Source organism: Glycine max, chromosome 19 (assembly GCF_000004515.6).
Source record: "Glycine max cultivar Williams 82 chromosome 19, Glycine_max_v4.0, whole genome shotgun sequence".
NCBI lineage: Eukaryota > Viridiplantae > Streptophyta > Magnoliopsida > Fabales > Fabaceae > Glycine > Glycine max.
The window spans coordinates 1,076,826-1,101,352 of NC_038255.2; the positions used below are offsets into that span (position 1 = coordinate 1,076,826).

The following is a 24,527-nucleotide window of genomic DNA, read 5'->3' on the forward strand; positions in this document are numbered from 1 at the left end:
TAGTAATCTCACTCAACTCAGAACATGATTACCTCTTCAGAAAGTGTAATCTCATACTTATAAAAGAACAACTAAAAAAATTATTCATTTTCTTTCTACATAAATTCTCTTATTGTATTTTTTTTTCTATTTAGTTTCTTTCCAAAGCAAGGTGTGACCAGTTAGGACCAGTAGTATTCTTAATTGAGCAAATTCATTATCATATTCTTTCCGAACTAACATGGACTAATTGATTGCCATTATGATTGATACAAGATAATTCTGTCTTTAATTGCAAAATGGACACATGTGAGGTGTACTGTAAAATGGCCCACACGTTTGAACTACAGCAAATTATTTTGAATCAAAACTCATCACAAGGAAAAAAAGAGATTCTATGACGCCAGCTTTCATGGATCCCCACAATCAGTGCTCAACTGCCTCCTAGCCAAAAGGATATTAGAAGATAAAAAAGAAAAAAGAAAAGGTTTGCATTCACATTTCAGTTTCACCCTCTCTCAAAAAGTAAGTTTAGGCAATAATAATAAAGAAGAAAAAAGAGAGATTAGACAAAACCAAAAGCCTTAAAAAACAAAGAAAGCAAGTGAACCTGCCACTCCTCATGATCAAAGTAGACACCCTGATTGATGGTAAAAGAACAATGACACAGAAAGAGACAAGTCTGGCTTTGAAACAGGCTACACTCCACAACCATATTCATTCAGCTACTGTAGATCTGTCCTTTGTACATTATTATTATTATTATGAGAAAATAAATGATACAAAATTGTTGGACTAGGGAGTTAATGAATCTAACATGGATATCATGATATATGCTTAATTGTTTAAACTTTGCATAACCAAATAACCTGAGATCAACATTTACTATGACAAATCTAAGGTTTTAAATTGCAGTTATAATTGCAATTTTGTCATATTCCTTGATATTTGTATGAAATTGCAGACAAATGCAATCGAAATTAAGATTAAAAGACACTCCCAAAAACCTTAATGTTGTGGCCGAAATCACGGTTGTGAACCGTTTTAAGAACCTTATAACCAAGGAGTCCTGAGATCTGTTTGATAAAAGAAAAACAGATGCAGTGTTTCTTATATCTTCATAAAGTACAATCATAATACATCAATAGTATGTGGCACAATCAGTCATCACAATGTCAAAATTAGCACACCAAAATTTTTTGGAATTGTAAGACAAGTAAGGAGGGGAAGCCAGTTTTAATCAATGGATTGAAACGAATTCAAGTGAAATAAGAAGTAAAAAAAATAATTAAAAAACATGTGGATGGATACCTTTCATGCCCCTTCTGTATCCCTCATCCTTGGAAAATCTGTGTTTAGAAAAGATGGCATTGGCATGCCAATTTGACCATCCAAAGAAGTAGGCAATTTCCCCTTCTTTGGCCACAACCAGATTTTGGACACAGAAAAACTGTCACCTTTACTGACACTACTAATCTTCTTTCCTTCCACATCCTCCACTGAAAGCTTCCCATCATCAAGTTCCATTCCTTTGTTGAGCCTTGTGACTTGACCTTTACTAATTTCATCATGGTTCAAAGCCACCCTTAGGTCTGAATTTCCAACCACATATTGGTAAGACCCCATTGAGAAACACCTTCTTGCATCCAAATTACTGCTACTTGTCTCTCCCACTTCACTCTCCCCACCCCCCTCCACACTACTTAGCTTCTTGAATTTCCCAAGCCTCACAGGGAAAACACCTTTCTCTTTCTCCACACTTTCTTCAACCACAACTGTTTTCTGCCGGGTATTGAATCCATTCTCCCCATTCCAAGGACACATCTCATCCTCCCTAAGATCATCGAAGTCAAATATAGGATTCTCAACGGAAAACCCTTGAGTGAGAAGTGTTCCTCTACAAAGAGGGCATGTGGAGTTTGACAAAAGCCATGTGTCTATACAACTTATGTGAAAGGCATGGCTGCACATAGGCAACAACCTGAGCTTATCCTTTTCAGAAAACTCACACAAGCAAACAGCACAGTCAAAAGGCTCCTTCAACCCCACAATCTCCTTGTACTGGAAAACAGGAAGAGCATCAATGAAAGCCTGATCCAAGCCAGAGTCATGGAGGTGGAAGAGCTGCTGAAGCTGCCTTTGAAGAGCATCAGATGTGGAAAGTTCTTGGTGTCTGTTGTTGGATTGAGCAGATGCAGAAGAAGGGTGCTTTATGAGAAATCTAACAAGCAGGTGGAGGAGGCCAGAGATGAAAAACAAGACAGCAAGAACCACTATGATGAATAGAACAGCAGGACTAATTCTAGTGCCAGATGATGGTGGTGGTGGTGGTGGTGTTGAAGAAGGCAATGATGAATCCTTGTGGAAAGTAGCACCAAGAGGGTATGGAGGTGAAGAAAAAGATGAAGACAAAAGGGGTGGTGAGTAGCTCAAGTAACCATCTTTTTGCCGGATTTGATGCTTAACCCATGCCATCTTCAAATGGGTATGGTCAAAAACCAACAACCTAGGAGGATACATGTTTTCTGACATCTCATCTCATCTAATATCACAGATCACAAAGACAACAACACAACCATGAAACCATGTTTCCTTCACCCAACACAATCATAGTCACATCTTGTGACACCTTAAACACTTCAAAATGTTTTAGTTTACACTCAAACTAGGGACACATACAAAGAAGTGAAGAAGTACATACATCAAGATGGGCACTTTATCACATACAAATTACAAAAATAGTATTTTATTTTTCTTCCTTTTTTTTTCCACACGATGAGTTGAACTGAGAACTCACCTAACTCGTATTAGGGGGTGTTATTGCTTCTTGTTGTGATGTTTTTGAAGGTAGCAGAAGAAAATCCTATCTATCTTGTGTGAGAGGAGAAAAAAAAAAAAGTGAAATTCGAAGGTCTTTCTAAACGGCTGTATCTGTGTGTGTGATCCAAATTGGACAAAATTGCTTGGTGTTTGAGAAGTAAAGAATCCAAAGGGTGAAAGTGGCAGCAGTTCCCGAAGTGCGAGGTAAAGGATGACAGAAAGATACAAAGTAAAATTCTAATCCCACTACCAACACATGGCGCGTGCTTCACTCATCTTAGCCCTTGTATCTTGTACCAATTCAAAATCAATGATGAATTAATTAGAAAACTTTTAAGTAAGGAACGTTTAGTAGAAATGATATTTTTTCATGATTTCTGATGATGATGTTAATAAAATTTATTTGATTATTCTTTTTAAATTTTTAGATGAGTTTTTTGAAAATAAAAAATCATGTGATATTTTTAATAGTTATTTTATTTTAAGAAAGAATAATATGATATTTTTTTATTGAAATAAAAAAAAATTAACCTGAGAAATTAAGATTTCTATCGCTCATAATTTTTTTTTATGAAAAATTAATTAAAAAAATTTCTAAAAAACATGCCTAAGTTTTAAATTAAAAAAGAAAATTACTGGATGATGAAGTTCTTGATTTTGTAAAATTTTGTGATTGGATTTTTAAAGTTGGCTTATGAGGATTTAAAACTGTCCAGAAAAAAAAAAGGAGGATCGAAAAATATGATATGATAATTTGGTGCAATTTAAAAAATTTTAAGGACTTAATTTTTTTTTTAAAAAAAAGAGATTCAATTACAACTTTTTAGCTTAAAAACTTCATTAAAAATTAATAAATAATTAAGGGATTTATTGATTAATCTAACAAAATATGAATACCATATGACACAGATTACTTTCGATATATATAACTCTCAGTTATATTTAATGATTAAAAAATAATTACATAATCATAGTATTCCAATTATGTTTACTTACTCTTATCATTTGTCATTTGTGAGACGAAGTTAACAACCGTTAGATTGTTTAATATTATTAACCACATATGAATTATTGTATATAATTACATTTATTTAGTTTTGTTATTAAGAAAAAAGTTAATCATATTTATACGTATAATTATCGTGTCTACGACAAGTGTATATCTAATTCTTGTAAATAATAATAAAATGATAAGCAATTAAATAAGAGTTTAATATCTAAATACTAAAAATATAAAATAGATTTATATTATCATTTCATCATAATCGTTGTTTAATTTTTTTTTAAAATAATTATTTTAAAATTTAATAAACTATGTGATTAGATGATTATATAAAAAGATTTACATTATCAACGTATAACTCTTTTTCTAATTAAATATTTTCTTTAAGGATCAAAAGTTAACTCTATAAAAAAAAGTTAATTACAAATGTACAAGTACAAATTATAGTAGGAGGGTAACCTTATATCTATCAATCATATTAAGTGTGTATTTGGGTAAAAGATTGCAAACGTCACAATCCTTACTTTTACTTTTAATGTATTTTACATTAAGCTCATTACTCATTAGGCCTTATACACTAGCTTAACCCAACAAACATATACACATAGTTTTTCCCAAAGTGTAAATTGAATCATTTAATAAAATTGAGCTCACAAGGACAAATATATTAAGTTATACATCAAGCTCATATTTTAATAAAATAAAATACACTAATCAATAGAAGACCAAATAAAGAAAATTCTAACAGTAAAAACTCTAATTTTCTATTATGGTATCTACTCTTAATCATTTCTTTCTTTATTGTCTTAAATGGAAACATAAAAAATAAGATTAAAATGAGAAAATTTCCCACTAGAACTAGAATAAATTTAATCAAATAATTATTTCTTTCTTTAATACCATACGACACTTTCTTGAGGGCAATTTAAGTAAAACATATAATTCAAATGAGTGACAATTTCTCTAAAAATCAATTGTGGAAAATCTACAAATTTATCAACTTGCTTATTATTGTTGGTCTTCTCATTTGATAAATACATTAAGTCTAAAATCGAATTTGTCAACCAAAAGGTTTGAATAATTGATTCATATTAATGATCCTTTTCGTTAGGTTACATGCTAGTATCACTGTAATTCGAAATTAAGGATTGCGACATCTCATTATTAATCTTTTGAACATTAACATGCCACCCAATTTATTTACTTATTAGCCAAAAGAGGGGTTAAAACAAAAGGAAACGGGGATGCCTTATGAGTCGTCTTTAATTTACTCATTATGTATATCTTCTGTTAAGTATGGTAGGAACTAGGAAATGTGTTTGTTTATTTTTTCCTCTCTAACTTTGGCTTAAAATCAATATATATTTTTAGATTTTTTTGAGCATTTCTATTTAGGATGTTGCTTACAAGAAACGGTTATTTGGATATGCCTAGAGGACAAGATAGTGCTTCTTAATTCTTAAAAAGTTGGGTGAAGACTTTTCTAGGCAATTACAAATATAGATATTGGATCATTATCATTGAATAGGAGGAGAATTCTTAGTGTGTAGAACAAGGATTTAATGCAACATGGTCCACCAATGCCTTAGGTTTCTCTCCACTAAATGATCGTATCGTGTTAACTAAATTCCTCAAGCAAGTAAACTAACCACCGTTGGGGTCACTATCTAAGTTTCTTGGACAATGAAAATAAGAAGAAAGCAATGCTATTAAAAGTTTAGTTTCTTATATTCATTATCATTGAAACCCACATCATTGTTGATTTCGTACCAGTGGCGAACCTACATTAGACTGAGGGTGTGTACTTGCACCTCCTCATTTTTTAAAATTCATTAAATTTGTAAATAAAATCTTATATTTTTATATTTTATTTTATTTATATTTATATAATTAAACCCATTGATTTTATTTTTTATAATTTGCACCTACTGACTCAGAGTCTTGGATCCGTCACTATTTCGTACCATGAACGTCCGGTGAAGATAAAGGAGGATCAAGAGGTTGTGTTGAAAAAATGTCTGAGTACTGTTAGACGTATAAAGCATTCAAATTTCTTCACTTGGTAATAATTTAATAATTTGGAATATGTCCTTAATAAAAATGTTTGCATGCACAACAGAAGCTAAAAGCAGGTTCTTCCCAATAGTCTTTGACAATTGAGATGCAAACACTTGTTTGGGCCAGCATGTGGATCAGGCCTCATGCTAATAGCAAGCCCATTTTCTCTACTACAATATATAAAGGCTGGTAATTGTTTCCTGCACCTCCAGACTTGCTTCCTGCACCCTAATCCGAAATTCTGGATTACCCATTCCATAATGTAAAAGCTTACATTCCGGATTATATTTTGGAAAGACTAATCCTAATGTAAACTTACATTTTGAATTAGACTATCTGAAGGTTAAAAAGATGCAGGAAGCAAATATGAAGATGTAGGAAGCAATTGCCTATAAGGTTAGTTTAACTGGTTGTATTTAATGAACTCAACCTTAAACTCAAGTTCAGTTCATTTGATTCATGAACTTAGTCAATTATCGAATTGAATATCGAACTATTTTCGAGTTGATTTGCTTCATTGTTAGTCTTACTTCCAAGGAAGAAAACTTTAATAATTAGTTACCATAAACATATCAATCAAGGATATTCCTTTCCTTTCTTCATCTCGTAAACCAAACTTCCCAAGCACATCGTTAGAAACACACATTACCAAAAACTATTAATTACTTTATATTAGCTAGTGTTAATATTAGGGTAAAATAGCTAATATCCCGAGCATGCATATATCCATTGCAGTGTTGCACTACTCTACATGTTGGATATGGTTTCTTTCTTACGATGCATGAAGACTGAAGTCCACCAAGAGGTTTTGAACGACCCCTTCTCCTTATCGTTAAACCTTTTACTTCTCCCTCTAATTAAGTCCAGGAATATCAAGATAAAGTAGTTAAAAATCCAAAAAATGTATTCACAGTTACCGTTGCAGTTGAAGCATGTGTCACGTACGTGTGAAATGGATGAAATAGTTTGAAACATTTTCACTTGTTGTTATGAGTGGCAAAATTCTCCATTAATGGTGCCTGTTTGTTATGTCGGTAAATATTTGTGTTTTAATTTAAAATTTATAAATATATATTAATTCTATTTTATAAAATAAAATATTTATTTTAGATTTTCTTAAGATTTTGTTTTAATGACTCAACTAGTTTGTTACGTTTGTTGTGACAACTGTATGTTGATTTTCCAACGGTCATATTTCCAACGGTCATATTTTGTTGTTGCAAAATGCCTATATATTATCTTTCCTCATATCTAAAAACATGACAGAACAGTCTCATCTTTTTCTTCCAAAATTTTCTATTTCTTCTCTTATAAAATAATTTATTTCTTGTGAGTAAGAGCATCGGTGTTCATAAGGTTCGGGGATCCTTTCGTTGCACACGATCGGAACCAACGGGTTGTCGTATCTTGGGAGATGAGCGCAATCAGAATTTCTTACTCGTGCAGTGGGAGCGTTTTCTCTCTAAGGATACGTTTACGCGCTTCAACCCAGGCTATTTAATTCTTTCCCTTAATTTAATTTTTCCTTGTGCTCATTGTATGATATAATGCATTATTTATGTGTTGTCAATTAAATTTATTTTGCTACTGTTATTTTGTTATTTAATTCAAGACTGTGCATCTTCTTCGTATTTATTTTCCTTCATTTTTATTTAATTTTTCCAACAGTCTTAGAGAGAAAAATTAGTTATCACTTTCTTCTTGCATAGTCTTTTCTGCAGTAGGATTTTATTTTGCCAAAATATCTGTCATGAATATGATTGACTCCCCTTTAGTAAGTCTGAAAAATTAATGGATGAAGACACAATGTATTATGCTTTATTAAAAATGTTTTATTATATTATTTCATTTCCTTAAATTTTACATTAGTGAGAGATTGTTGAAAAATATTTTCTTATAATTTGAAATTTAAAATATATTTTCTTTATTAATGATTGTTTTGAAGAGAAAATGCTTTTAGAATTAGTTTATGTGAAAAACTAAAAACATACTTCTAATTTCATTCCTATATGATTAGAAAACTATATTTTACTTGGTCAAATGATCTTGTGAACACAAGTCTTTAAAATCAGGACATTTGTTGTTTGGTTTTTAATTTTTATTGTTTAACGTTATTATTACTACTGCAAGTATTTTGTTGTTATATGTTGTTATATGTTAATTGATTGTCTCTTTATTTATAACTCATTGATAAAAGATAAGCCTGTGAAAATATAACACACAAAAATAATAAAATAAACACTTTGGTGAAACTTTATATTTTGCATGTCGTATTCTTAAAATAGTACCTTATAAACAAAAGAAAAATCTTTATGAGCTATGGAGAAAAAGAGAACCAAATCTGAAATATCTTAAAGTGTGGGGGTGTCTAGTAAAGGTTAATATCCCTATTAATAAGAAAAGGAAAATTGAAAAAAAAATATTAATTATATTTTGTTGGATATTTTTTACATAATACTACTTATAGATTCTTAGTTATTAATTCAGAAGTATCTGAAATTTCTAATGGTACTATTATGGAGTCTAGAGATGTGACTTTCTTTGAAAATATTTTTTCTTGAAAAATAAATTGTTAAATCTTTGTATGGTTTGAAACAAGCTCCAAAGCATTGACACAAAAGTTTGATTAAGTTATTCTTTTGTATGATTTTCAAATTAATGATAGTGATAAATGTGTGTATGTGAAAAAATTTGACGATAATGGATGCGTCATTTTATGTATCTGGATGACATATTGATATTTGGTAGTAAATGAATTTCATAAATGATGTGAAGTTTTTCTTGTCTAGAAATTTTGATATGAAAGACCTTGGTTGTGTAGATGTGATTTTGGGTATTAAGCTTATAGAAAAAAATGATTGTATGATTTTTTACCCAATCTTATTATGTTGAAAAGCTATATATTAAAGAAGTTTAATTATTTTGATGTGAAATATGTTTCTACTCCTTATGACTCATTCATCAAATTAAAGAAAAATTTGAGTAAAGGATTTTCTTCACATAAATATTCTCAAAGTATCGGTTCTTTATTGCATTTGACAAACTTCTCTAAGCTTGTCTGATATTGCACATGCAGTTGGTAGATTGGAAAGTAATTGAGGGATTTAGTGATACAAAATTGAAGTTCTGATTTTGATGAAATAAAATTGACAAGTGATTATGTTTTTGCTTCAGTTGGTTGTGTAGTATCATGAAAATCTACCAGACAAATTATTATTTCACATGAAAGCAAAAATTATTGCTTTAAATACGGCTACTAATGAGGCTGAATTTCTTAAAAATGTATTATGCAATTTGTCATTGTTAAATAAGCGTATACCTCCAATTCCAATGGATTGTGATAGTCAAATTGCTATATCTAAAGTGACAAGCAAAATTTTAATGAAAAAATAAGACACTTAAGAGTGAGACATAAGTCTATAAGATATTTAATTTCTCATGATGTCATTTCTCTTGACTTTGTTAGGTCAAAAAATAATATTGCAGATCCGCTTACAAAAAGGTTGACATGTCAACAAGTATTTGAGTCGTCGAGGGGAATGAGATTAAAGCCCATTATTTAGTTACAACAATGGACACCCGTCTCCGAGTGATTGGTGATCCCATGAATGGAGTTCAACGGGTAACAACGAAATTGTTTGTTGATTAAAGTACACCAAAATGAAATTTGACGGAGCTGTTCCGTTTCTCATTCCTATGACGAGGTGTATTATAAATTGTGTCAATATTAAGGTTGAGGTATTTATATATGTGTATTTTTGGTGGAAAAAAAATACCTCTTAATGAATCCGATGACAATTATTGTAGGGGTGGGGGTCACAACTCACTCTTTGAGGATTCACCTAGTGAGTGTGGTGGTGGGGCCGCCACTGTGAGATATGGGCTAATCTCTAAGTGACACTCACGAAACAAGATACAAGCACAAGACCGTGTAACGCGCTACCACTGATTAAAACCTAATTGAACACCAATATTGTAGGAGTTGTGTACTAAAGTCTGGTTAAAGAATATGTAGTTCAAGACAATCAAGTCACTACATTTTTCTCGGATGGAAATTCATAAACACTAGGTATAAGGCTCAAACCCGGAAGGTTCCTTATACCGAAATACAATATCACATGCTCTTACTCTTATGTTTTTATACAAATTATCTTTTAGAAAATATATTTTAAAATTTTAAGTTATGTGGGGGAATGTTGGTAAATATTTGTGTTTTAATTTAAAATTTATAAATATATATTAATTCCATTTTATAAAATAAAATATTTATTTTAGATTTTCTTAAGATTTTGTTTTAATGACTCAACTAGTTTGTTACGTTTGTCGTGACAACTGTAAGTTGGTTTTCCAACGGTCATATTTCCAACGGTCATATTTCTAACGGTCATATTTTGTTGTTGCAAAATGCCTATATATTATCTTTCCTCATTTCTAAAAACATGACAGAACAACGGTCTCATCTTTTTCTCCCAAAATTTTCTATTTCTTCTCTTATAAAATAATTTATTTCTTGTGAGTAAGAGCATTGGTGTTCATAAGGTTCGGGGATCCTTTCGCTGCACACGATCGGAACCAACGGGTTGTCGTATCTTGGGAGAGGAGCGCAATCAGAATTTCTTACCCGTGCAGTGGGGGCGTTTTCTATCTAAGGATAGCGTTTACGCGCTTCAACCCAGACTATTTAATTCTTTCCCTTAATTTAATTTTTCCTTGTGCTCATTGTATGATATAATGCATTATTTATGTGTTGTCAATTAAATTTATTTTGCTACTGTTATTTTGTTATTTAATTCAAGACTGTGCATCTTCTTCGTATTTATTTTCCTTCATTTTTATTTAATTTTTCCAACAAGTTAACCTTTTCCAGCTCTTCTTCTCATTATCTAGTATCTACACCCTCTTGTAATATTCCCTTGGAGTCCTATATATTTTCTTTCTGTTGTTAAGGAAAATCACTCTTCATCTTTGAGATTCTTCCTCTATATCTATTTTCTTTTTTCTTTCTTTTTTTCATCCAATCACTTGCAATTTTTATCAATGTTTTTTACCTAGTCATTTTTCTATATTTGTCTCTCCTCTTTTTATCTCAATACACGGAAAAGTACAATTACATATCTGGAATAAAAAATATCATTGGGGAAAGGATATTTTCTTCATTTGCAATTGCCACCACACAAATGCTTTAGAGAATCTTTCCGATTGCGTAGTAAAACACGTGCAGAATTATTATGTGTATGGCGACATAGCGTAATTTTGTACTCTATAAAATGAATTATTAAATAAAGCCTTTAGTTGGTTGTGAAGAACGAAAAGAAGAAAATAAAACTACAAGGTTAATTTTTTGTCCTTCTGTGTGAGATATATCAAAAGAGTAAATGGCAAGAAGATGGTCTTTTTACATGGATATGCTGCCAGTTTTGGTGATTATAGGCAACCAATTAAGTTTGGTAGCATTAGTCACACTGTTCAAAGAAGCCACGCTGCAAGGGATGAACAACCATGTCTTTGTTGCTTATACTTCTGCTGTTGCTGCCACTCTACTCTTTCCTATCACTTTTTTCAGAAGAAGGTATTGGCCATTTTAATTTATTGCAAATTAATCACAAACAAATTAACATATATATAATATGACTGAGCTTTTACCCTAGCTTGAATGATTTCTTTCCATGTCCCTTTGCAGATCAAGAGTGGTTCCTCCACTTAGTTTCTCCATAGCATCCAAAATCATGTTCATTGGGATGATAGGGTAATGGCATTTTGCTTTAAACCACACTTGTCACTCAAGAACTTCTTGTACAAGTTTTCTAGTCATGAGTGTTGCTTTTAATTAATTGTGGTCCAGGAATCTTCTCAGTTTTACAACGTGTTTGATTTTTAATTTCAGAAAGTGTTATTAGTTTTCAAAATGTAACTAAACAAGGATTTCTCTGGTGGTGGTGGAGGTAGTGCAAGGCATAGAGGAGAGTGTGGAATTAAGGAAAAAGATGAGAAAACATCTCTCAACTATTTCTGTTTTTTGGTTTTTAAAACACTGGTTTTAGAAATAATTTTTGAAACTTGATGGATTTTGGATGAGAAATTGATTGTTGATCAGTATTCGGTAGCACTTCTGAAACTGTGTTTCTTGTTTTGCATTTTGATGGCCATGAGTTGCCTGCAGAACCTCATCTCAGATAATGTATTATGTTGGAGTTAGCTACAGTTCTCCAACACTTGCTTCATCAATCGCCAATCTGGGCCCTGCTTTCACCTTCATTCTTGCCATCATTTTCAGGTTCACTCCCCTTAATTGGTTAATTATATTTAACAAATTCTTAACTATTTCTTGTTTTAGTTTTTTTCCTGCATGAGTATTTATATTATTTGGCAAGATATCTAACAATTATTTTAATTAAACCATATATTACATTACCAAAAAATTCTAGCTAAATTGGTTGAAGCTAAGAGGATGTGTGTGTGTTATAAATTATCTCCTAGTAGAATGTTCGAGTGTTCGATTCTTTACAGCTAAAAAAGAAAAACATACATTTCATATATGCTTACTTTTTTTTTGCTTGCAATGATGAATTAAAACAAAGTACACTATTGATATTTGATAGTGGTGAATATCTCAGTCTATTATTGTCCACTTATTTTTTTCTTTTATCCTCTTACCACGCATTTAAGGATGGAAAAGATAGCTGCCAAAAGCAGAAGTAGTCAAGCTAAGGTAGTTGGAAGCATAATATCAATAACAGGAGCATTTGTATTGACTTTGTACAAAGGCCATTCAATCATCAAAGCTCATTCCCATGATCTTTCCATACCACTTCAACATCCATTTAGCTTTCTTAAATCTGGGGATGCAGATTGGGTCATTGCTGGCATTCTGCTCACAGCTGAATGTTTAATAGGTTCATTATGTTACATTGTGCAGGTAGGGTTGGGATTCTCCAAAATTAAAGTTATACTTCAGAAATTAATGGGCATAATTGATAGCCATTGATCATTTCATCAAATGTGTAGAATTTTATTATAAAGTACATTCAAGCAAAATCTCATTTCATGATTTTACAAATAATTGGCAAAATATCACATTATTTTACTTTATTTTCTATTTTCATAAATTTGTATGGTGAAAACAGATGTCAGTTATTTTATATACATCAAACTTCAAAAATAAGAAATAAGGTGATATTTTTATAATTATTTGTGAAAATAAAAATTATTTTGTGAAACAGAAACTAACTTCTCATGAATTTAATTTTTACATATTATATAATGTAAAGAATTTTACATATTTACTCTTTTTATATAATTAACTATTTCGTGTACTTTTCTATATATATTCATTTTACAGGCTGATGTTCTAAAAGTGTTCCCGGATGAAGTGACAATAGTCCTCTTTTACAACGTGACTTCCACAGTCATGTCTACACTTGTAGCTTTATTTGCAGTGCCAAACGCAAATGCTTGGAAAGTAGGACTGAATATTTCATTAATCTCCATTATTTGCACTGTAAGATACCTTTCTAAGTTAACTGCTGCTGCACTTTGACATGGGCTATATACTTTCCACGTGGGCACTGCGCTTAAAGGGGCCTGTGTATCTAGCATCATTCTCACCCCTCCAAATTGTTTTTTCTATTGCCATGGGTGTCATCTTCCTTGGTGACTCTCTTCATGTTGGAAGGTATATATAACTAATTCAATTTCTGCATTTCAAATATATTAGAGCATCTCTGGTGTAATAGTTGAATTTGAGTTCTTCATTTCTTTTAATAGGGACATATTTGGATAATTTTTTTTTTATAAGTTAAAATTAATTTATGCCTAGACTAATTTGTATAAGTTCTAAAAGATGATTGATAAGTTATGTATAAATTAATTTAAATTAATAAAAAAATTATTTTAATTAATTTATTTATTTTTTCCTCCTAAAAATACTCCTGAACAAATTTACCCAAATAGACCATAAGTTTCTTATCATTACATAAAATTTAAGAATAGTATAATATATTTTAGTAGAGTTCAATTCAAGTTCTTAACTATTAAAAACAATGTTGTCATTGTTTTTAAAACCTTAGATGATAAAATTTAAAGCTTTTATAAGCTCGAAACAGTCAGACATATATGCAATATATTCAATTTTGTACATAAAAGGTTCATTGGAGCACATTGTTTCTGCATTTTTGCAGTATAGTTGGAGCGGCAATAGTATCATTTGGCTTTTATGCTGTGTTGTGGGGCAAAGCAACAGAGGAGATAGAGGAAGAAGTTGATTACCCGGAATCACCAGCTACTGAGAATGTTCCTTTATTGCAAAGCTATGGAACCGAAAACTTGTGAAAAGAAAACAGATGGAAATGTCTAAAAACTAGTGAAAACTCAACAGCCATTAATTTATCTTTTAGCATCTTAAGAACATGTTCTTTTGTACCTCATAACAAAGTTTGTTTATCTTTTATTTTCTTGTCTCCTTTCACCATTAAGGAAAACTGGTGATATGGAGGACGACAACAAACCAAACCAATTCTAATATAATTCGAGTCTCAATTCCACTACTAATTTGTTAAACTTACTCATGAACCAACTAAACTTGAATAAAAATTTGATATAGTTAAATAAATAAATTAAATTTGAATTATGTATAATTTGACACAATTGATTTAGAAGTAATTATGTTATTAATTTTTAATTATTATTTTTGTTTAAAATAAATAATGTAAATTATTATAATATTAATTTCAATCGAGCTAATAAGATGAATCAAGTTACTCACAAACTTAAATGGATTTGAGGAGAAATTATTTTCACATTAAATTTGAGTAGAGTTTTGAATTGAGTCAATTCTTATCAAGTTAAATCAAATTAAACTTAATTCAATTTCACTCATTTTCAATCCTTTGCAATTGGATTTGAATTGGTTGATGTAACACCCTCTTCTTCCACTAGTTACACCCTCTTGTCACGGAGTTTTTTTTATTATTGTAAATGCACTGAAGTCTAAAGCACATCAAGAATGACATGTACAGTAGAACAACAATTTCCACTTCCGGACTTCCCATGATTGCTCTGGAGACTCTTTTCATTCACACCACATTGCCATCATTCTGCTAAAAAGAATGCAGAATTATTATGGAATATGGACAAAACAAAATATCTCATACTCTAAGTTAATGACTAACACAGATTTAACTTTGTTATCTGTTGTCGTCCGTTGGAATATCCCAGTATCTTGATATACAGTTCAAGGTTGCTTACTGAACTGAACTACAAAAGGTTTTCTGAGACCAAAAAAGTGAAGTGACTAGGAGTGTGAAAAAGCAGCAACTAGGAGTGTGAAAAAAACCCCGAACCGATCCATATCTGAATCGAATTGCTTTGAAAAAAAACAAATAATTTTAGAGAAAAAACTGAACTGTTTTCATAAAGAGGTTTGGTTTTCTTTAGTTTGGTTCTTTAGAAAAACCAAACCATATATGGGTATAAAATGGATAACCGAATTGAATCAAACCAAACCTAAAAAAACAAACTATTGCAACCACTCTGCTATTTCCTATCACTTTTTTCAGTAGAAGGTTGTCAATTGTTAATTGCAAATCACAAACAAATTAACATATATCCAAGTGTGCTTTTTTACCCTTGATTGATTTCTTTATTAATGCTTTTCATGTCCCTTTGCAGATCAAGAGTGGTTCCTCCAGTTAGTTTCTCTATAATATCCAAAATCATTTCTTCTTGGGGTGATAGGGTAACCACACTTATCAATTTAGGCCTTCATGTACAAGTTTTCTCATTCAGTGTTGCTGTAAATTAATTGTGGTTCAAGGAATCTCATGAGTCTTACTTCTGAAACTTTGTGTATAATTGTTAAGAAAAATGTACTTAAATAGTCATATTAAAACAAATATTGTCATTGTTTTTTAAACCCTTAAATAATATAATTTAAAGCTTTTATAAGCTCGAAACAGTCATATGCAATATATTCATTTTTGTACTTAAAAGGTTCATTTAAGTAAATTGTTTCTGAATTTTGCAGTAAAATTGGAGCCACAGTAACTTCAATTGGCTTTTATACTATAATGTGGGGCAAAGCAACAGAGGAGATAGAGGAAGATGTTGGTAGCCTGGAGTCACCAACTACAGAGAATGTTCCTATATTCCAAATCCATGTAACTGAAAGTTGTAGTGTTTAAAAGACTCTTGAGTCAATTTTAGTATCATAGAAAACTATAAGAACCAATGTTTTTGCCATAGAACAGGAAACTATAAACGGCTATAAGGGTCAAAATTGTGGTTTCACTGTCTTTTCTTATCTCCTTTCACTATCAAGGAAAGCTGTTAAGTGGTGATACATAGCATGCTGTCAATTGAGGCCAGCTCCATCAGAGGATGCCCTTTAAAGAGCAACTGTGTGAGCAAGCCATAAAGACTACTAGACTAGTACAAACTTTTCACTGCTCTTAATAACATCACAGAAAATTATTAAGTCTCTTTTATTTTCTTTGTCATGGTCTAATAGGGCAGTAGAGTACACACGGCCATGATGAGGATCAAAACATGGTCTTATTATCTTCATACCATCCAATCCAATTGTTGTTGTTCCACCAAAGGACAAAAATTAGGTACTTTAATTGAGTGACATCTTTGTGACACAGACGAATATTTAAGTCAATGAAAGATTTTTACTAGTTCATTACCCTTGGTAGTACTTGCAATATCATATTAGCATGTAATACTTATAAAAGAAAATTTAGTTTCTTCAAATGAACTCAAGTATAAAAAATGGTTGATTTTAGGTTTTGGAAAAATTAAAGTAAAAAAGTAAATAATCTGAAATTAAAATTTACCTCATTTCATAAAACCTAAAGAACAGATGTTTCAAGAAAACTAATTCATTTTACAACGTCAGAAAAACATGTTTAAACTAAAGTATATTAATGTTCTCAATGTAGAATTCAATGTAGTATATAGTTCTACTAGATTTTACTGTACATTGTAGAGCAAGCATTGCTTGAGAAAAAAAAAAAAAAGAAGTTGTGTTGGCAATTGGCATTGCCACGTGTATATTCATCCTCTGTTTTTTCCAAACAAACAAAGAGAGCTTCCTTCGTGAACGTTCGAAATCTCTCGCTTAAGTTTCTAGACTCTCCTACACATGTCTCAATTTCTCTCGTTCTCACAAATCACAGAACGTAACATAAAAATGAAGAAGTATCCAGAAACCCAAACACCTCCCTACATATAGACACCAACCCAACACGCTTTTCAAACATAACATACAAGAAAACTATCATAAGTGACCAAAAAAGACAACCTTTGGGGAATCATAAAATTCTTCAGAATGGCTCGCACAATTACAATTGCAGCAATGTGTCTTCTTCTCTCATTAGTGTCCCTCTGTGTCACCACCAACGCATTAATGCCATACACACGTAGCACCCTCTGGGACATGATGCTCCAATCCGAGGACCCATTTGGAATCTTGGAACAGAACCCATTCAACAACATACCCAACATCAGAGGAGGAGCCGAGACTCTCGCCCTGGCACGTGCGGATTGGAAGGAAACCCCCAGCGCGCACGTGATAGTGCTGGACCTACCCGGGATGAAAAAGAAGGACGTGAAGATCGAGGTGGAGGAGAGTCGCGTGTTACGTATCAGCGGCGAGAGGAAGGGAGAGGAAGAAGAAGAAGAAGAAGAGGTTGAGGGCGAGAAGTGGCATAGGGCTGAAAGGACTAACGGGAAGTTCATGAGACAGTTCCGGTTGCCGGTGAATGCGGACTTGGAGAAGGTTACGGCGAGGCTTGAAAATGGGGTGCTGAGGATCACGGTGGGCAAGTTTGGTGAGGACAAGAAGAGGCAGCCTAAGGTTATTGACATTGCTCAGAGGGATTCTGCTGCTGAGAATGTGAAGCCCACCAAGCCTCAAATGTAATGTCATATGTCATCATCAGCCAATCCAATTACATATGTTCTTGCTTATGTTTTCCTTTTTTTTTTCTTTCAGTTTACAAGTTGTAAGTTGCATCTTCACTTTGTTTGGGACATGGGATTTCAGTGATGATGTGATGTTGTTTGTGTCTAATAGTTTCTAGTGACGCTTCTTTTGTTGATCACGGATCTAGTACTTATCTCTCATTATTTTGGTTTATGATCTAAGTATCAAATTTGGGATGACATGATACTAAATAAATACATGCTCAAAATATACTGTTTTCTCTTATCACCTGAAATTTAGTCTTCAAACGTCTGGTTACTACTAATTGCATCTCTCTTTACACCCAAATCTTTCTTTTTAAATCTTAAATATCCATTATATCCTTTCTTTCACCCCTTTTAAATAATAGTAAAGTATAAACAAATAACATTTGATTTCAATCCTGTTGTGCCGGGCACCCATTAGCAAAGTCAAAAAGACATTACTATTAACAAGAAGATTCCTATCTTTCAAGAAGAGTAATTGGACGAAATTAACTCAATTATTAGATGTTAATTTATTTTTAAATTGACTTTATTTATACTCCTTCATTTAAAAAATAATAATTCAATACTATTCTCCAAAGAATTATATCACAAAACTCTCGATTGTTGTTGTTGAATTGTCATTTGTCACTTTGGTTCGTATGATCATTAGTACCTAATGTTAAAAAGGATGGAGGAACGTTGAAGAAAGGGCATTGACCTTCACTACCTGACATTTGATAAATCATAAATGTATGCACCTAAGGGGATTTCGAGAAGAAAGGATAAAGTTTTTATTTTTAAATGAAGAGAACTATATAAAATAAATGGAAAATAAAACATTAATTTTATGCTAATCTATTATTTTATTTTGAAAAACATATTTATTAAAAGTGGAAATTTTATCTTATCTTTTATTTCCAAATTCCACTCCCAAATAATTTAATATTATATCCGTGTCCCTAATTGTCGTTTTTCTTTCTTGGTTTTGTCAAATTCAATCATGGCCGTGGAAGTATCTTTCATCATTTTCATTTGTATGTGCCGTCTTACGTGGACCCAGTCCATGCTAAGTGCGCTATTATTGCTAAATTCATAATACATATATTTTATGACAAAATGGATGAGATATTTTCTAAACGCAATTATGCATAGTACAACATAATTTTTTTGAAGAAAGAATATAATATAATTAAAAATAATATAATGCGTCCGTGACATAATTCTAGATATTATAAATTTAAGCATAATGCTACCAATACACAATTTATTTTATAAAAAATATATATTCTTGATTAAAATAATCCTATTTGAATCAAATAGGATAATTAAGATTATAGGTGATAAATCTCTTTTTTAATATTCAATATTATTACATACATAAAACTTAAATTCGAATACACAAGTTAAGTTAAAATAAGATTGTGTTAATTAATTCAAACCATCAATATTCTTTAACACACTTTTATAAGTATATTTTTTTATTAGTTAAAATTTAATAAAAATCACGAAATTCCTGTTAAACAAATATGTCAGAATATGTTGTCAACCCTCTTCTGAATTTGATATCAGCATCCTTAACTTCAATCATTTTTCCTTTTCATTGAAAAGTAAAGAATAAATAAAACTCGTAACTACAATAATACTAGCTACGTTTGAAATTGCCCTTAAGGGTTGACTTACACAGAACGTGCCTATAAGGCTATAACTTAAGAGACAATTCAAAACAACTTCTAATAAACCAAACTATAATAAGGTTTTGAGTTCTGTTAGACAAAACAAAAGTGGAGTGATAGAGTGAGAGATGCAAAGAGGATGGTCCTTCTACAAGGATTTTCTGCCAGTTGTGGTGATTATAGGCAATGAATTCAATGACATGGGTACACTCACACTCTTCAAAGCAGCCACACTGCAAGGGATGAACAACCATGTCTTTCTGGCCTATGCTTATGCTCTTGCTACCATTATACTCATTCCTATCACTTTTTTCAGCAGAAGGTTAAGAATTCTTTATTGCAAATCATAATCAAACATATATATCTTGCATGATTTTATCAATTATCATGCATGTTTTGTTTTTCATGTCTCTTTGCAGATCAAGAGTGGTTCCTGTTCCTCCACTTAGTTTCTCCATAGTATCCAAAATAGTTCTTCTTGGGGTGATAGGGTAAAGCCACTTGCTTCACTTTACTTTCAAATTCACACTTGTCAAGGCCTTTCAGTATAATTTTTTTCCTCACTGTTTCTGTTAGTTCATTTTGATCCATGTATTCTCATCAATAACATAATAATTTTTGGTTCTTGTTTTGTATTTTGCAGAAGTTCATCTCAGGTACTGGGTTATGCAGGCATTAGCTACAGTTCTCCAGCACTTGCTTCATCAATTGGCAATCTGGTACCTGCTTTCACCTTCATCCTTGCCGTAATTTGCAGGTTCACTTCCTTTTATTGGTTAATTGTATTTGGCAATTCCTTTTTAAGCTATGTTTTTAAATTCTTTGTCTACCTGAGAATATTATATAATATGCAACGTAAATATCTATAAATTATTTCAAAGTCCAATTCATATATTTTCTTTTCTTGCACGCAATGTAATATCTTAATAAAAACATGCATATTTTTTAGTTTGTGACAAAAGGAATGGTCAATTTAGAACCCCCACCACTTTATTAACTATTTTCAGATTAACGCCTACTAATCAAGGTTTCATTTTCCTTGGAGGTACAAAGATTGATTAAAGAAAAGATAACTAATAACCAAGATGCTAATTACTATTCATCAACCATCACCATTATTAGAGTTCGACTCATGCATTATGCATATATGAATATTTTGGAAGTTATTTTTTCTTCTTCTTCAAAGTAAACAACTACACATTTTATTTACTTTCAAACTAATGTTTCTTTGGTGGATAAAATTCTACTTTTTTTCACAATTAACTAGTTCCCAAGTTCATCATAGGTGACCTTATTTTAACAGATCAATGGTAGGAATCAAGTTTAATGTACTATTTGTAAGTGTTTGACATTAACCACAATGAAGCCTATTATCCACTTATTTTGTCTTCCCTTGTCTCAATAAAATTAAGGATGGAAAAGTTAGCTGCCAAAAGTAGAAGTAGTCAAGCTAAGGTGATTGGAAGCATAATATCAATAGCAGGTGCATTTGTATTGACTTTCTACAAAGGACCATCAATCATCAATGCTCTCACACATCTTCCCTTACTACTTCAACAGCCAATTAACTTTCTTAAATCAGAGGATGAAAGTTGGGCTATTGCTGGCATTCTGCTGATAGCTGACTACTTTCTGGCTTCAGTATGGTACATTGTACAGGTAGGTTCAAGCTTGTCTAAAATGAGAGGTATAGTTTAGAAATTAAAGTGGATAATTGCTGATGGTTGATAAGATCATACTAAGTAGAATTTTTTAAAATACAAGCACAAGATCATATGGATATATGAGCATTTGGTTCCTTGATTTTCTCATTAGCGTTTACTGGCACTTTATTCTCGAAAATATGTTCCTTACTTTAAATGATCCAAATCCTTTATGGAATTATATTTCTTGTTACTTTATATGGAATTATGGAAAAGCTTAAAAAAGTTCTAAAAGTTTTAATTCCTTTGCAGGTGGATATCTTGAAAGTGTTCCCGGATGAACTAACTACAGTTTTCTTTTACAATGTGACTGCCACCATATTATCTACTACTGTTGGTTTCTTTGCAGTTCCAAATGCTAGTGCTTGGAAAATAGGACTAGATATTTCACTGATATCCATTGTTTGCTCTGTAAGATATCCTGCAAACCGTTGCTTCACTTTGACCCATAAGAAACACTTTTTTTATGCTTGTGTGGTTCATTGATGACACATTTTTGTTTTTTTTAGGGAATATTTGGGAAGTTAATGAGCAATGTAGTTTATGCCTGGGCACTGTATTTAAAGGGGCCTGTCTATGTAACATCCTTCAAGCCACTCCAAATTGTTATTGCTGTTGCAATGGGTGTTATGTTCCTTGATGATAGTCTTTACATTGGAAGGTATGACTACTTCAATTTTTTAGTATTTGATTCTTGCTTAAAACATAGGGAAGCAATTATACAAGTTATGATAAATAAAGCAAATGCGGTCTCGCAAAATTGTACCTGTTGTTGGGCATGTGCTTTATGAAATAGTCATGAATGAAACCGAAAACACAGTGGTAATGGACATAAGTGGATTAGAAAAAAAAACTAGAGTGATATAAGATGAGGATGAGTTAGCTAATGGGAAGAGTCATGATAGTGTCAAAGAAGACAATAGGGATTTGAGAATGACAGAATAAAAAGACTAGCTGGTGGTAGATTTGTTCATGGAATAGGGGAAGAATCCTCCCTTAAACCTCTTACTTTGTTACTCATCTATTTCCCTTCTGAGAACTGCCGATGCTGGGTAAGTCCTTTGTACAGAACTGCTACATCAATTGAAACAATAAATAGATAAACAGATCCTCAAACTCAAACTAGCCTTTTTTGACAATTTTCTTGCTAATTTGTGCTTTTCCGATGACCAAAGTCCATCTTAATTAGTTAATATCATTAATTATAAGCTCAAAACAGTCATACAATGAACCAGTTCATTTAATGCTGATAAAATATTGGCATACAAATAAAAAAAGCTGTGCAATATGATCATATAGTTTGTTGAAATGTTCATTTTTGTACATTAATTCTCTCTGCATTTTGCAGTGTAGTTGGAGCCACAATAGTATCAATTGGTCTTTATGCTGTATTGTGGGGCAAGGCAAAAGAAGAGATAGAGGAAGATGTTGGTAGCCAAGAATCACCAACTATTGAGAATGTTCCTCTATTGCAAAGCCACAGAACTGAAACATCAGAAAAGAATGTTTAAAAGACAAGTACAAACTCTTCCACATTCTTATCATCATAAAAAAACATAAAGAATCCATTTTCTAGGCATACAACAGCATAGTACACATACATGACTGAGGGTCAAAGCTTTGGATTCATTGTCCCCCAAGATGATCCTGTGCTGCTTATACCTAAGTTGTTGACTTGTTTTCCTCTAAAATAAAGCGAATGGAAGATTTTCAGTATATATGACATTGGATGGGATTGCATTCAGTTAAAGTTCTTTCTTGTCTCCTTTCACCAATGAGCAAACTAAGGGTGGTTATACATAGCATGCTGTTACTTGTGATATATACGTACTGTACACTTGCCTTAGAATGGAACCGATACTGTTCTTTCCACAAACGGGGAGCAACCTTTCTTCAAGTGTTTTATGGAAAAAATGACATCTTTCTGTCTAGCTAGTAGCCTGTCAGACTCAATATGACGATGTATGGATACGTATATAATATGAATGTAGGTTAATTGTTGAGAATAATAATGTATGTCTAAGATTTAATTGTCATGTAATTAGTTTGAAGTTCAATAATAAACTATTATTATTTCTTAATCATTTTTAGACAGATAAAATAATTAACTTATAAGATCATTGATTAAAATTAAAAATTTATTATCATAATAATAGAGATTATGAAAATGAGAAATAAGTTTTTTGTAATTTTAATTTTAATTGTTCTTAATCTTAAGATTATTGTGAATAAAATATTGATAATCCGAATAGATCAATATATATAATTGTCTTTATTAGATAAAAATTAATAAATCTTATTTATTAAATTATATATAAAAATGATGTACATGTAGATGTCATCATTGAATTGACTCAATTAAGGATTCCTAACCATTAATATGTTAATATTATTTTAAGTAACATAGATTATCATAGTAATTAACAAGTTATTTGTTTTGTTTTAATTTTGGACACCTAATGAATATTTGACTTAAGATTATCACTAGTTGAATGAATATTGGATATGATTAAATACTTGTAGAATTATGATTAATTAAGAAGGAATTCATCAACTCTTATATTGAGTTTGAGCTCTATGATAACTAAGACCTTGGCCTAGAGGAATATTGAAAGGAAGAAAAAAATAGTTTCTTGTCATTCATTAATTAAATGTGTTAGCTTATTAGAGTTTGACAATAATACTATAATCTAGAGTTAACCTTAAGATGTAAATGATGAAAGAAAATATTATATTATTCTTCTACTAGTTCTTGAAGGTAAAAAATATTATTTTATACTATTTTGATGTTAAAGAGTATTATTAGATGCTTACCTTGATTAGTAAATTGATTATAATTAATTTACTACCGATTTAGTATTGAACCTATAGGATCACAAACAAACGGGTGTTTCAATCTTTGCAAAAGAAAATAATTTATTTGATAATTAAATTAGAAAATTTAATTTAATCAAATAAATATTTTAGTGAAATATTATTATATTCTTTGCTAGCACCAAGAATATAATTAATATTAAAAAATATTATTTTATAAATGAAGAAGTTGTCCATAAAACAAGAATATTATTCTATTGCTACATATTAGGATTGGATTATATCATGAAGTTTCTTAAAAAAAGATATGAGATAATTTTTTTATTTTTATAAAGATAAAGAGATATGAAATTATTTAAAATAAAATATTTCTTTTCTCTCTTTGAAAAAAAGATCCAAATCCATATCTCTTTAGCATTATAAATAGAAGATCTACCTAAAAGTAAAGAGTACTAAACAACAACTAAAAAAGTTAAGCGTGAAAAGTAGAAGGAGAGTTTGTTTTTTAGAATTCTGCTCATCAAAGAG

At 31.3% G+C, this 24,527-nt stretch overlaps 4 protein-coding genes across 10 annotated transcripts; 3 read left to right on the plus strand and 1 right to left on the minus strand.

The window, feature by feature from the left end:
- Positions 1-245: 245 nt before the first annotated feature.
- Positions 246-3,170, minus strand: LOC100787206 (RING-H2 finger protein ATL46). 5 transcript variants are annotated; one of them, XM_041012818.1, is made up of 2 exons: positions 1,291-3,170; positions 246-416 (listed from the first exon to the last, which is right to left on the minus strand). In XM_041012818.1, exon 1 carries the CDS (start codon positions 2,509-2,511, stop codon positions 1,294-1,296), a length of 1,218 nt encoding a protein of 405 aa, XP_040868752.1. In that variant the 5' UTR covers positions 2,512-3,170; the 3' UTR covers positions 246-416; positions 1,291-1,293. The 5 variants fall into 5 exon arrangements, with proteins under 5 accessions (XP_040868752.1, XP_006603824.1, XP_006603823.1 ...); XM_006603761.4 differs by having other exon boundaries at positions 246-420; XM_006603760.4 differs by having other exon boundaries at positions 246-423.
- A 7,972-nt stretch (positions 3,171-11,142) lies between these two features.
- Positions 11,143-14,407, plus strand: LOC100794437 (WAT1-related protein At3g28050). Its single transcript, XM_014771417.3, has 7 exons — positions 11,143-11,429; positions 11,541-11,606; positions 12,021-12,134; positions 12,527-12,776; positions 13,200-13,319; positions 13,438-13,532; positions 14,038-14,407. The coding sequence occupies exons 1-7, from the start codon at positions 11,236-11,238 to the stop codon at positions 14,186-14,188; spliced, it is 990 nt and encodes a 329-aa protein (XP_014626903.1). The 5' UTR covers positions 11,143-11,235; the 3' UTR covers positions 14,189-14,407.
- Positions 14,408-17,116: 2,709 nt separating this feature from the next.
- Positions 17,117-18,108, plus strand: HSP22.3 (low molecular weight heat shock protein Hsp22.3). 2 transcript variants are annotated; one of them, NM_001402611.1, is made up of 1 exon: positions 17,117-18,108. In NM_001402611.1, exon 1 carries the CDS (start codon positions 17,187-17,189, stop codon positions 17,778-17,780), a length of 594 nt encoding a protein of 197 aa, NP_001389540.1. In that variant the 5' UTR covers positions 17,117-17,186; the 3' UTR covers positions 17,781-18,108. The 2 variants fall into 2 exon arrangements, with proteins under 2 accessions (NP_001389540.1, NP_001235147.1); NM_001248218.1 differs by having other exon boundaries at positions 17,149-17,907.
- Positions 18,109-19,498: 1,390 nt separating this feature from the next.
- LOC100790743 (WAT1-related protein At3g28050) lies at positions 19,499-23,266 on the plus strand. 2 transcript variants are annotated; one of them, XM_014771932.2, is made up of 7 exons: positions 19,499-19,804; positions 19,902-19,973; positions 20,126-20,201; positions 21,043-21,141; positions 21,438-21,596; positions 21,695-21,846; positions 22,534-23,266. In XM_014771932.2, the coding sequence occupies exons 1-7, from the start codon at positions 19,611-19,613 to the stop codon at positions 22,694-22,696; spliced, it is 915 nt and encodes a 304-aa protein (XP_014627418.1). In that variant the 5' UTR covers positions 19,499-19,610; the 3' UTR covers positions 22,697-23,266. The 2 variants fall into 2 exon arrangements, with proteins under 2 accessions (XP_014627418.1, XP_003553929.1); XM_003553881.5 differs by having other exon boundaries at positions 19,503-19,804; positions 20,126-20,239; positions 20,895-21,141.
- Positions 23,267-24,527: the final 1,261 nt, after the last annotated feature.